This window comes from Barbus barbus (genome assembly GCF_936440315.1).
Source record: "Barbus barbus genome assembly, chromosome: 2".
In the NCBI taxonomy this organism is placed as follows: Eukaryota; Metazoa; Chordata; class Actinopteri; order Cypriniformes; family Cyprinidae; genus Barbus; species Barbus barbus.
The window spans coordinates 8,142,665-8,156,001 of NC_136730.1; the positions used below are offsets into that span (position 1 = coordinate 8,142,665).

Genomic DNA, 13,337 nt, shown 5'->3' on the forward strand with positions numbered 1-13,337 from the left:
AACTTTACATGCTTATTTTTGCTCAGTCACGTGCACTAGCTGTAAATGACCCAGATAATGGGAGGAGACAACAAAATATAAATGTAAAACAGGCTGAGGTATAAAAAAAAAAAAAAGAAGCAAACAGGTAGAAAGATGAAGACATGATAGCCCAAAAAGAGAAAGACTGAGTGAAAGAAGGAGTGTAGGTGTGCAGAATGACAGGTATGCTGTCTGGGCTGTTGGAGTGGTTGAGGCTGAACGTTTGTCTCAAAGTTTTTTTTTTTTTTTTAAATCAGCCTCTCCATCCATCCCTCACTAAAGCTGCTCTTTAATACTTAATCTGAGAAATAATCACAATTTGAAACTTTTAGCCAGGGATCTGTAAGTGACAATACAATCAACATGTCCAGACTCTGCAAGCCGTTATAAATCAGTTCAGCCCCAAGACGGAAGTCCCATACTGTATCCTTACAGTTACAAACATAGGTCTCAAAGACGGAAAAGTTGGCTGCCATGCAAGTAGAGCTGGCAGGAGGGCAGGAGTCAGTAATGTTGCTCAACCTGACAGACGGCCTACGACCATTTCTCTGACAATCACCCCATCCCTTCCTCCATTTCTCTTCTTCTCATCTTGCTCAGAGCCTGCTTTGCTTCATTCACTTCTAAGCCATAGGAATGACTGGTAGTGACTTTTACTAAAGCTATGGGTTTTTTCCACAGCTGGGTGGAGTTGTGACCAGCATGTATTACTGTCACAGTATTTGTGTGACATGACTTTAGCGTGCGCCACACCTGTTGACCAGAATCGATTTGCGGTCTGAAAAGGTAGTTTAGAAAATCTCTTCTCACAGATCCACATTCTAGAGTGTATTAGTGAGGAATGTTCATTACCATTGGAATATGGTAATAGTCATCACACACATATTTGTTATGTCAGTTGTGCGTTCCTGCTCGGCTTGTTACACCTGTGATTTCTGCCACGATGAAACTTAAAGTTCACATGATGCTATTTTTCTATTTAATCATAAGTTGAACTTCCTGGAATGCTTTATAGCTATTTATTCTCATCACTATCTTTTTTCCCTTTATTATTAAGTGGCAGCATTTGCCATGTAGAATTGTTTTGATGCAATTTTCTTTTACCTTATGAAGGCATGTCTTCAAAGCAGTGTTCTGGCCATTCACGTCAAATCCTCCTAATGAATCAATTAATTAAAGGCCTGGTAATTGCTGCTGTTACATTTACAGGATGATCATATCCTTGTTTAATAGGCTATTGACCAAACATTTCATTCAAATATCCACTTAATCTTTAATTTTGGCCACCTTTTTGCTATAGATGACACAGCCTCCATAAACAACAAAAAAACATGTGGACATCACAACCCTTACAAAAATTAACCATGGTTTTATCTATAAAACTGCTTAATTTTCTTTTGCGTGATTTCTGAATGCTTGAGACAATAAAATCAATCAGATAACTGTATTAATAAAATCATAGCCATATGTAACTGAGCTACAGATGTACTTTGTAAATAATACAATTTATGTATTTATTTACTTTAAAATTTTATTAAAGGTCTATTTTGACCCCTATAGTAGTTTTTTTTTTTTTTTTTACTTCCATAATATTTGAGGGAGGGGGGCACAACAATCCAATCCTGCTTAGGGCACCCATCTGGCCAGTAGCGGCCCTGTCCTTACCTTTTCTTTCATTTTCTTTTTCTTTTGAACAGTGAGAAAAAAAAATAATAATCATAAATGCATGTGGATGAATTACAGCATATAGGGAGACAGGACTAGATGTCACACTTTTACTAGTGAATAATTCTCATTCTATATTTACTTTTTAAAGTAAATTCCTGAATAGACGCATAGGCCTACCTTAAAATTTTGGCAAAAAAAAAGAGAACAATTCCTCTATTGATGTCCAAAAGACTTTTTTTTTTTAATACACTATGACCTTTTGTGACAGCATGCATATTGGGCCATGTTGTCACAATGGAAACTGCCATTAAGTGTTCTATTATATGCTTTTCAGACAAATTTAAACAGTAAAACGACTATTAAATACAGAAAAATAGATACTGAGATATTGCTGTTGTGACTGTCCTTGGTCTCCCTTATATGTTCCATATGGATCAGTCTAACAGATTGGCAGCATCTGTGAAGTTTGCGTTATGTAGTTTTAAGTAAGTCAGTAAGTCATAAAGGGGCGTTTGGATAGATGGCGAAGACGAATGTAACCACGTGTTTGCATTAGGAAACGTTAGCAAAAAAAAAAAAAAAAAAAAAGTGCAGTTATAAAATCAGTAGGTGTGCCACCTGGCGGCGCGGTGAGGAAACGCAGCCTGGCCGTCTCCAGCAGCCCTCGGGTATTTTCTCTCTGACAGTTACTTTTTGACATGCTGCAACACGAACGATGCACATAGAGAAAATACCGTTAGGATTTGGTTTGGGAGTTACCTAGAGCGGCAAAAACAACAATGTAAAGACAGTTAGTGTTGATTAAAGTGTTAACAGACACAAGGTGGTTGTAATTATGTAAGTGTAAGCAGTATAACTTTAGTCTCACTCCACTGTTGGGAAATAGGGCCTAGTCTTGGTACTAAGGTATATAAAAAAGAGAGAAAGGGTGGGATGTTATAAAGTAAGAAATTACCTGCAGAAACTTGCCATCTGAAACTGTTATGTTTATTTCATCATCTTCAAGTTCACTCATCATAACAGAAACTTTAAAGTGCAGTGTGTGAGAATTAGGTTACATTTCAAAACAGGCCAAATGAACTGAACAGGCCTGCAACAGTGGATGAATTAAACAATTCATGAAACAACATGAATTTACTAATATTCATCTTGTATTAAAGTATTCATTTTCTCTTTAATGCCTGAAAAGTAATGGTTATTTGTTGTTATAGTGGATTGCAGTGCATTCTTGTTTAAGAAACATACTGTAAGATTAATTAAAAATTCCTGTTGAGGTAAATTAGCATATTTGTTTGTTTAAAAAGACTTTGGCTTTGTTTTGTTATTGTTTTCATATTTGCTTAAGGTAACGACTGAAAGGTAGTTTAACCAATAGCATGCAGGAATTGTACATATAATGTATGAGGACTAGACAGAACGATAATAGGAAAACAAAGCTAAAACCTGGACGTATGGTCATCCTAGTGATCCAAGCTCGTAATGTTAATGAAAATGAAGTGCCAATGTGGCAGAAGATAAAGCATTTACTGTACAAGGCAAAAAAAGGAATGTAAACAACATATGTTTGCTCATAAAACATTTCCAATTTCACTGTTCAGTCCAGAAGGACAGGCGTGATCACCAGTGGAGCATCATTTTTGCCTGTATTATTGGTACAGGGACTGAAAAATGGATAAATTGTTTCCGAAAAGTTGTCCATAAAGGTGTAGATGTGCATCTTTACGTCCACATTATAAAAAGACACTTGGCCTTTTTCGTAGTCCACAAACAGCCCTATTTTCTGAGGTCTCAGGCTGAGGGCTAGGGCAGTGGAAGGCTCAGTCCTGAAAGCATAGTTGTTCTTGTCCCGCAAGCTAAGAAACCAGTAGCCGTTGCTGGGGCTGACTGTGATCTTACCCTTCCTGTTGCAGGAATGACTCGCCACTCCCAGGTCCCAGTCAGTCTTTCCATCCACCTCCACCTCCCAGTAGTGTCGGCCACTGGTGAATCCCTCGCAGCCCAGGACACAGACTACACGGTCGAAGCGCTCACGGTTGTTGGAAACTTGTTGGTGCCTTTCACAACACCACACCTTCTTCTTGTCTTCTGATAGGATGAGACGAGGATGAGCAGTGTTGGTGTCCAGGGTCACATCCACTAGTGTAAAAATGTTAAAATAATATATATATATAGGATGTTTAAAACTGACTATATATATATATATATATAAATAAATAAATATATAGAGATAGTTCAAAGGTTTTGATGAAAGGTTTTGAGCCACTTCAAATGTTGACTAGTGTGTGTGTGTGTGTGTGTGTGTGTGTGAGAGCGAGAGAGATATTAACACATACACTTTTTTTAAATAAATACATATTTAAACATAAATATTTCCATTCCGTTAGGATGCATCAAATTGGTAAGGGGTGTGGGGTGGGGGAGGGCACCAAAATCAGCATTTTAGAATAATTTCTGAAGGATCATGTGACACTGAAGACTGGAGTAGTGATGCTGAAATTGTAGCTTTACCACCACAGGAATAAATGATACATTTTAAGTAAATTACATTTAAAAATGTGGTGCTATATGTAAATTGAATTATATTTAATTATATAAAAATGTTATTAGTTTAAATTAATTTATATTAAAACTAACAAATAGCAGTATTTATTTAGTTTAGAAAGTATAATGTACAGAAATCTATGATTTGTCTCAATTAACATATTGGCATATAAAAGCATGTGCATAATAATTAATTAAATAAAAATTAGAAATGATTAAGCAAATTATAAAATGCAGTTTGACATAGTTTTAGATTAAGTATAGGATGTCATACTGCTTGACAAGTTCCCAAATGCCCAGAAACAATCAAGACAAAAACAACTTGCACAAGCACAACAGAACTGAAGTTCTTATGGCCTTAAAGGGATACAGATGTGATGTGGCCAGTTAACTTCCATTGAGAACATTTATTATAAGCGCTGTCTGGGCAGGGCAAGAAACATCATCAAGGATGCCTCTCACCCTAACCATGGACTTTTCACCCTCCTTCCATCCGGCAGGCGTTACAGGTGCCTACGCTCTCGCACTAGTAGGCTCAGGAAGAGCTTCTTCCCCGAGGCTGTGACACTTCTGAACGCCACACCACCAATCTAACCTGCACCTGCTTATTACTGCACTGGTCACAGTACTTTACACACATGCATTTGCACTACTCATATTTTGCACAGACTGCACATTGTCAAAGTTATTACACTATAAACTGTCTAAAGTTGTTACTGTACAAAGCACAGTAAACTATTTCTATAAAATATTGCACTACTGCTATTTTGCATAGAATACATTGTTCTATCAATACTTGCACACTCATCCAGCTGTATTTATTTATTACCACTGTTCTCACGTTTCTGCTGTTCATAATGTGTATATAATCCTACATTGCTCTGTTCATAATGTACATACAATCCCTACATTGCATTCCTTTTTATATTCTGTATATACTCTGCTCAATACTGTATATAGCAATTCCACTGTACATTCTGTAAATCATATCTTCATTTACTCTGCACTTATATGTATATAAAACACTATATTCTTGCACTTCTGGTTAGATGCTAACTGCATTTCATTAGCTCTGTACTTGTACTCTGCATAAATGACAATAAAGTTGAATCTAATCTAATCTAATCTAATCTAATGTGCAAGAATTAACAATCAATAAACTGTTATCTCAACAATTTAGGACTTTACACATAACAGGACAAACCTGTTATCAAGTCTTGAGAAAAAAAAACTTTATAGCACCTGTTTATATATACAGTGCAATAAAAGCAATAAAATGTAATCTCTAACACATACCCGCATATTCCTGTATTCTCTTGGCTTCTGCAAAACATTAAAATAAGATCATTGTTATTGAAAAGATGAAGATTAAAAATGCATTTCAAAATTCTATATCCATAGTTAAATAATAAATCATGTTAAGACGAAAACCTGCCTGCAGAAGTCTTACTTACTTGGGTGTGACTTCACCAGTGATTGGTTAGCAGACACAGAGAGGCCTAGAGCAGAGAGAAAACACATGGAGTAAGTTCTCCATCTGCCACTAGATGGCACTGTAGTGTAGTGTTTGACAGGTGTCACTCACAGACTGCAGGCACTTTCTGAAGCTCCTCCTTAAACTGTTCCAGTAGCTGACATACAGAGGTGTAAATTGCTTTAGTTCCAAGGTCACAGGTCAGTGAGACGTCCGTCCCGTCTTTCATTGACATGGGAGTGCTGACGTCAGAGTAGCCCTGTTGAGGAAGATCAGCAGCAATTTGAGCTTGATTTTTTTTGCCAAGTCATGCTTATTTTCTCTCATAGTCATAGTTTGTCAGTTGTTCATCGACTGCTCGCATTGTAAAATGTCTAACAGCATTTTTTTACTCCCCTGGAAAACTGATAAAGAAAGGTGATTGGTAAATATATTCTAATTAAATATAGCAGTTTAATAAACAGTGTCTATCAATTAATTAATTAAAATTAGTGCTGTCAAACGATTAATTGCAATTAATCGCATCCAAAATAAAAGTTTTTGTTTACATAATATATGTGTGTGTACTGTGTATATTTATTTAAGAAAAATATATTACGTTTATATATTTATATTCATATAAATTATATTATACATAAATATATTTAATATATAAACGTAACATATTTTTCTTAAATATATATGTGCATGTGTGTGTGTATTTATATATACATAATAAATATACACAGTACACACACATATATAATGTAATTATGTACAAAAGCTTTTATTTTGTATGCGATTAAACGTTTCACAGCACTAATTAAAATATAAAATCATTAGTTACATTTTATATCTAACTTTAAATATAGGTTTGGAAAACTAATTTATTTATTTACACTGCTGTTCACAGCTTTGGGGTCAGTAAGATTTTTTTATTTTTTGAAAGAAAGTAATACTTTCATTCAGCAAGGATGCATTCAATTGATTAAAAGTGACAGTAAAGACTATTACACCGATCCAAAGATTTCTCTTTCAAATAACTGCTGTTTTTGAACTTTATTTTTTAAAGAATCCCCCAAAAAATCCCTTTTTGTTTAAGCTGCACAACTGTTTTCAGTTATGATAATAATATTTCTTGAAATTTAGCTTTGCCATAACAGAAATTAATTTCATTTTAAAAATTATCCATCATTACACTGTAACAACATACAGTTATACAACATGTACAACAATATTATTTTTGATCAAATAATTGCAGCCTCGGTGAGCATTAGAGACTTCTTTCAAAACCAACCCAAAACTTTTGATTGGTAGAGTGCATTTTTAAGAAAAAAAATTAATATACAGATTTTTTTTTTTTCAGAGCAAAACACGGTTGTGTCGTGGTGCAGTGAATGATTGCTAAGGGCTTTGGTATGCATTTGCTAAGGTATTCTGAGTTGGTGTGTGTGTGTGTGTTGCTATGCTTTAGCCATGGCATTGAGGTGATTTCTTATTGGCTCATGTCAAACAAACCCACTTCTGTCTCTGACATTTACAATAAAATAAATAGTAGAAGAGAAGAGACTGAAAAGATGACCTGGACAGTCTGTTACTCAAATGAAATCTGATGCCTAAGGCATGTGTATGTTGTCTTGACACATAACAACATTACAGACCTTCAGTCCGGTGATGTAATTTTCAGTCTGGGCCAGTTTAGCCAGCGCCGTGCTTCTCCTCCTCAGCTCTGTGATCTCCTGCTCCAGCTCTCTGATCATGAGTTCAGCCTGGTGTTCGGCTGAGCGACGGTTTATCTCAGTCACTTCCAGCAGCCCGGCCTGACTGCGCTCCAGAGAGCTTATCACAGCTCCAAAGAGCTGCATGCTGCGCTGCACTTCATGCTCTGACAACCTCTGGAGTACAGGGGGAAGCAGAAGCAAGGATAATGAAAGGTTTTCATCATATATCTAGATTTGAGGGTGATGAAAAACCCTGATACTGTATGACCAAATGTCCTGCTTGGTATCACTAAAACCATAACTGTTCACTTTTCTCTAAGACTTTGGGGATTTTTGATGGTGTGGGATGAAAAAAACAAGTGAAGCTACTGCGTTACTTACTTTGATATCAATTAGTGATTGTTTGATCTCATCCACTTTCTGCATCCTCTCTTTGGTCATCTCCTGTATCTCGGTCTCTGTGATACCAATCTTCATCTGTGTGAAAGGAAACAGGAAATGATGTAGCAGGAAGTGCCCCAGATTTTCCCAGTTAATGCATGTGACAACTTCTTACTTCTGAATAGGCCTAATAGTAGCAGCCAAAGATCAGTAGCATTCAGTGGACCCAGAAAGTATGTGGACACTTAAGCCACACTTCCAAATATACACACTCAGAAAAAAATGCTAAAATTGTAGCTTTAGGGGTACAACAGCTTGCCACAGGCGGAGTACACTCAAAGGTTCACCTTTTGTAAATAAAGGGTGCATGGTAGTCCCCTAAGAGTATATATTACTACCTTAAGGGTATTATTATTATGAGTATTAAAGGGTATTAATATGCACCCTTTATTGATCCTGTGACAAGCTGTTGTACCCCTGAAGGTAACATTTTTGCACATTTTGTTCTGACTGTGTATGAACACCATTGGATTAGTTAACAAAATCAAACCAAGTTGTATTTCTATTATTATCTGTTTTAAATATTTATAGCCCAAGCACATCTTTCAAACAAGAAATATTACATTTATTTATTAATTTAAAAGCTTTATAGTACAAGCACAATTTTTAAACAAGGTTTTATTTTCATTTGTTTATTTACAAAACACAAGCACAAAACAATACATTTATTTATGATGTTTATATATATATATATAGTTTTATTTAGTTATTTCATTATTTATTTATAAATTATATTGTTTTAATTTATTTTTATTTTATTTTATTTTGTAAGACTGATTGAATGAGCACACTTTTCAAACAAAGAATTTATACTGTTTAAATATTAATACAAAAGGTATTTGGACAGTATCATCTTATCAAAAAACAGTTAATGTAATGAACCAGTTGGTGAAAAGTCATTGCTAAAACTAAAACATTGATAAACGTTTCAGTATCAGTTCAGTACCAGTTCTTACGTATTCCTCATTTCATCCTACCTTACTATTCTGTTTTTTTATTTTTTTATTTTCAAAGATAACACAAACATACATTTATTTTTACTCTTTTATTTATTTGTTTGTTTCTTGTTTTGTTGTGTTTTGTTTTAAAGATCGATAGCACAAGCACACTTTTCAATTAATTAATTTAATTTAATTTAATTTTATTATTTTATTTTATTTTATTTAAATTTTATCCAGGTAACCAATTATTGATGATCTACAGTATACTAATTGACACCAGTTGGTTAAAATTCACTGCTAAAACTCAGAAAAGTGGATTGATTTGTTTTCAAAGGCCACTTTAGTATTTCTTTTCTTTTCTTAATACAATAAAATTCACATATTTTTAAAGTGAATTAAGTAATAATAGTTTTTGGGGCTACTGGTTGGTTTATATGTGAAGGAATTTACAGATTTTCTGTTAGTACCTGTTGTTGCTTATTCTTAATTTTATCCTACCTTATGAATCTGCCACTCTTTCTCCGCACATGTGATGTCATGTGACTGGTGTTCTGTTTGTGCACACTGAACACAAATACACTCCAGATCAGATCGACAGAATAGCTTCAGGTTACGGTGATGTTTTGGACAAAGGGGCACTTTCATTGCATCTGCTGCCCCACTCAGAGTATACCTTCGCAGGGACACCTGTTTGGCAAAACCAGGCGGCTTGGGTGTCACTAGTACTCCCAGTGTTTGGTGTGACAGTTTGTTCGGACCTCGTTTTATTGTGAGAGGCCGGAGAATTGCTGTGTGCCCTGTGCCCTGTGAGTCTCCGCTTCATTTCCTCAAGAAGATAACCTGGAAGTTGGCCTGGCCTTAAAGTCCCATCCACTGAATCATGTTTTCTTGCGCCTTCCTCAGCATCTCTACCTGCCCTGTGCCCTCCAGAGGCCCCCGGGTTTGCCTTCATGCTCTTGAACTGTTCGGTGATCTCGCGGAGAGTTCGATTAATGTGGAGATCGGGCTTTCTCTTGAAGGTCTGCTTGCAGAGGGGGCACTGGCAGTGCTTCACTGAGTCCCAGTAGTGGCCGATGCAGGTCATGCAGAAGTTGTGGCCACATGGCGTGGACACCGGATTATCAAACACGTCTAAGCAGATGGAGCACAGCAGCTGCTCTTCAGACAGGAAGCTTCGCGAGAATGGCATGGCTGTGCAGAGGGACGGCAAAAAATACAGGGGAGATGAAAAAAAATGGCAGGATTTGAGATGACAATGGGGGAAAAATGCAAAAATGAAAGGAAATATAAATGTTTGACTGGAACTACATGGATAGGAAAACCAATACAGGGTAACACTTTACAGTAAGGTCTGATTTGTTAACATAAATTAAAATAAATATAAAATATGATTAAATATAAAATAAATATGACTAATCAACCTGACATATTGGATTATTACACAAATATAATACATTTTTGCAAAAGTCAATTGTAGTCAATCTTTTTTTCTTCAGTAAATGAACAACCTTTTTTAAAAAATCGGGGTTTAATCTTAATCTGGTCATTTATAAATATAGTATTGTGGATTCATGTTCATTTGTGTTAATTCATGTTAATTCATAATATATTAAATAATGTTGTTAAATGTTAACTTGAACAGCACCTTAAATCGTCGACCTGCTACCTCGACACACTTCCAACATCTGTTTCAAAAGTGCATTTAACTGTTTAGAAACAGATCTCTTAGAAGCGGTGAACGCCTCACTTCTTTCTGGGACCTTTCCAAACTTTTTAATCAACTGAACAACTACTTAAACTCAAATGGATACCTGGACAATTTTCAATCTAGTTTCCAACTGCATCACAGCACAGAGACAGTGCTCATAAAGATAATAAATTATATTTGCCTAAATTCTGATTATGGCAAAATATCAGTGCTGGTACTACTATATCGTGCTGCGTTTTGTCACTGTCGATCATATCATACTTATAGAGAGACTGGAAAACTGGGTCGGGCTTTCTGGGATGGTCCTCAAATGGTTCAGGTCATACTTAGAAGGGAGAGGTTATCATGTGAGAATAGGAGAGCATAAGTTTAAGTGGACATCCATGACATGTGGAGTCCCACAAGGCTCAATTCTTGCACCGCTCTTGTTCAGCCTGTATATGCTCCCACTGAGTCAAATAATGAGGAAGAACCAAATCACAGCTATGCAGACGATACCCAGGTTTACCTAGCATTATCACCAAATGACTACAGAACCAGAAAATCTGAGCATATCACACCAGTCCTCAAGTTCTTACAGTGGCTTCCAGTTACATTTAGTACTGATTTTATAGTAGTGCTACAAGTTTATAAATCACTCAATGGCCTAGGGCCTAAATACATTGCAGAAATGCTCACTGAATATAAACCAAACAGACCACTCAGATCATTAGGATCAAGTCAGTTAGAAATACCAACGGTTCACTCAAAACAAGTGTAATCCACTCTTAGCTATTATGTCCAAACTGATTGCACTGTATTTTATGCACAATAATTTTTTCTTTACTGCTTTACTTTATTTTTAATTCATTTTAAATCCTTATTAAAATGTAAAATGTTAATAATTAATATTAATCACATTAAAATGTACACATTCCTTCTTTATTGTTGTGATTATGTTTGTTATGATTATTTAATTCCTTTTATACGTAAAGCACTTTGAATTACCATTGTGTATGAAATGTGCTATATAAATAAACTTTGCCTTGACTTAATGTCAGTTAAAATTGTAGGAATTTTGTTGTGTTTTTGTTATTTTCATTAGTTGTTTTTTAGATGTCTATGCAAGTTTTTTATTATTAATTTTATTTCATATAAAAAGAAAAGATAAATATTCCTTTGGCATATGGTTGAAATAAAAAATTTTTTTTTTAGTTTATTTCGTTTGACAGTTATTTTATTTCAAGTAACACATTTTTATGGGTTTAGTTTTAGGTTACTATAACCCATTTTCTAGTGCTTTCCTATTTCATATTGGAGGATAAAGCATTTTTTCAGCTTCACAACAACTTGTGAGAATAGTTACAAATACTAAAACTTACGGTGGCCGAGAGAGCTCAACGCGCTGCAAATAGAAAAAACACATGAAAATTAAGAAAACAACTTCCTCAATTTGACAACACACGCTGAAAATCCTCACAACACAACCAAATAAAGAAACGCACTGCAAATAGAAAAACATGCCTGCAAATTAAGAAAACAACTTCCTCAATTTGACAACACACGCTGAAAATCCTCACAACACAACCAAATAAAGAAACGCACTGCAAATAGAAAAACATGCCTGCAAATTAAGAAAACAACTTCCTCAATTTGACAACACATGCTGAAAATCCTCACAACACAACCAAATAAAGAAACGCACTGCAAATAGAAAAAAATGCCTGCAAATTAAGAAAACAACTTTCCTCAATTTGACAACACATGCACTGCAAATACTCACAACACAACCAAAAAAAAGAAACGCGCTGCAAATAAAATTCTTTATTTGGTTGTGTTGTGAGCATTTGCAGCACCTGCTGTCAAATTGATGAGGATGTTTTCTTGATTTGCTGGTGCTTTTTCTATTTTATGCGAAGTTGAAGAGCGTTGATCTCTCTCGGCCACCGTAAAAACTAGAGCCAATATAACACATTCAAATGCAGTATATAAGGCCAAATTTAGCTGTCATACTAGCAATTGTTCTGTTGTCAATCTTCACAGACAAAAGCAACCTATAGGATTACTGGGTTGGTGTATGTTAGTAGCAATAGTCCAGGATGTAGGTTAGTTTCCTTGAGATGATTTAAAATGTTTTGTAAATCTCACTAAATTTGACAGATTAGAAAATGGTGTTCTCACCTCTAATCAGCAGTTTCACACTGGAATGAAGCACTACTGGCTAAAGTGTGCACATATTGTGTAAGAGCACTTGTCACGTTTCAGATCTGTCTGCTTCAGTATGCTCCTTCCTTTAACCGCCAACTATCTTAGTCCTGTGGAGCAGCTGGGTGGGTTCTGGGAATCCAAACCTATTTCAAACGAAGGAAACAAACCTTATCATTGAATAAAGACAACAAAATATCAAACCTGGTCACATCTGCTAGCAAATTAACCACGTTCTCAGAACAAACCAATTTTCTTGGCCATTTTTCCCCCAGTGATATTTAACCAATCAGTCCCATGATTTTATGTATGAAGTCAATTCCCTCAGGTTCACAGTGTGCTTCACCACAGTATCTCTGAATCGAGTTTGACAAGTGGTAAGATATGTTTTGGCCCTTTTTACAGCAAAAAAGAGTAGTTTTGCTTGAGAAGTGTTCTTGTGCTATTTTTCTTTCAAATAAATATTTCTTGATTTCATTTGTCATCTAATCAATGACATTCATTCGTCTTTAAGGCTTAAGTGTCAACAATGATTTTTTTTTGACAAAATACTAATGATTTAGAATGAACTATAATTTTTATAACAGTTTTTGACTTACAGGCTTAACGCCAAATCTACATTAACAGTCATAAAATTGTATTAACATTAAATCTCGGAG

At 35.4% G+C, this 13,337-nt stretch overlaps 1 protein-coding gene across 1 annotated transcript; it reads right to left on the reverse strand.

Annotated features, from left to right (window-relative positions):
- Nucleotides 1-2,656: 2,656 nt before the first annotated feature.
- Nucleotides 2,657-9,975, reverse strand: LOC306886435 (E3 ubiquitin-protein ligase TRIM39; the record flags this gene model as incomplete). Its single annotated transcript, XM_079443536.1, is given in 8 exon segments — nucleotides 2,657-3,825; nucleotides 5,527-5,553; nucleotides 5,685-5,729; nucleotides 5,816-5,963; nucleotides 7,345-7,578; nucleotides 7,786-7,881; nucleotides 9,285-9,485; nucleotides 9,487-9,975. Coding segments are annotated over 8 exon segments (1,782 nt in total). The 3' UTR covers nucleotides 2,657-3,283.
- Between the last annotated feature and the right edge of the window lie 3,362 nt (nucleotides 9,976-13,337).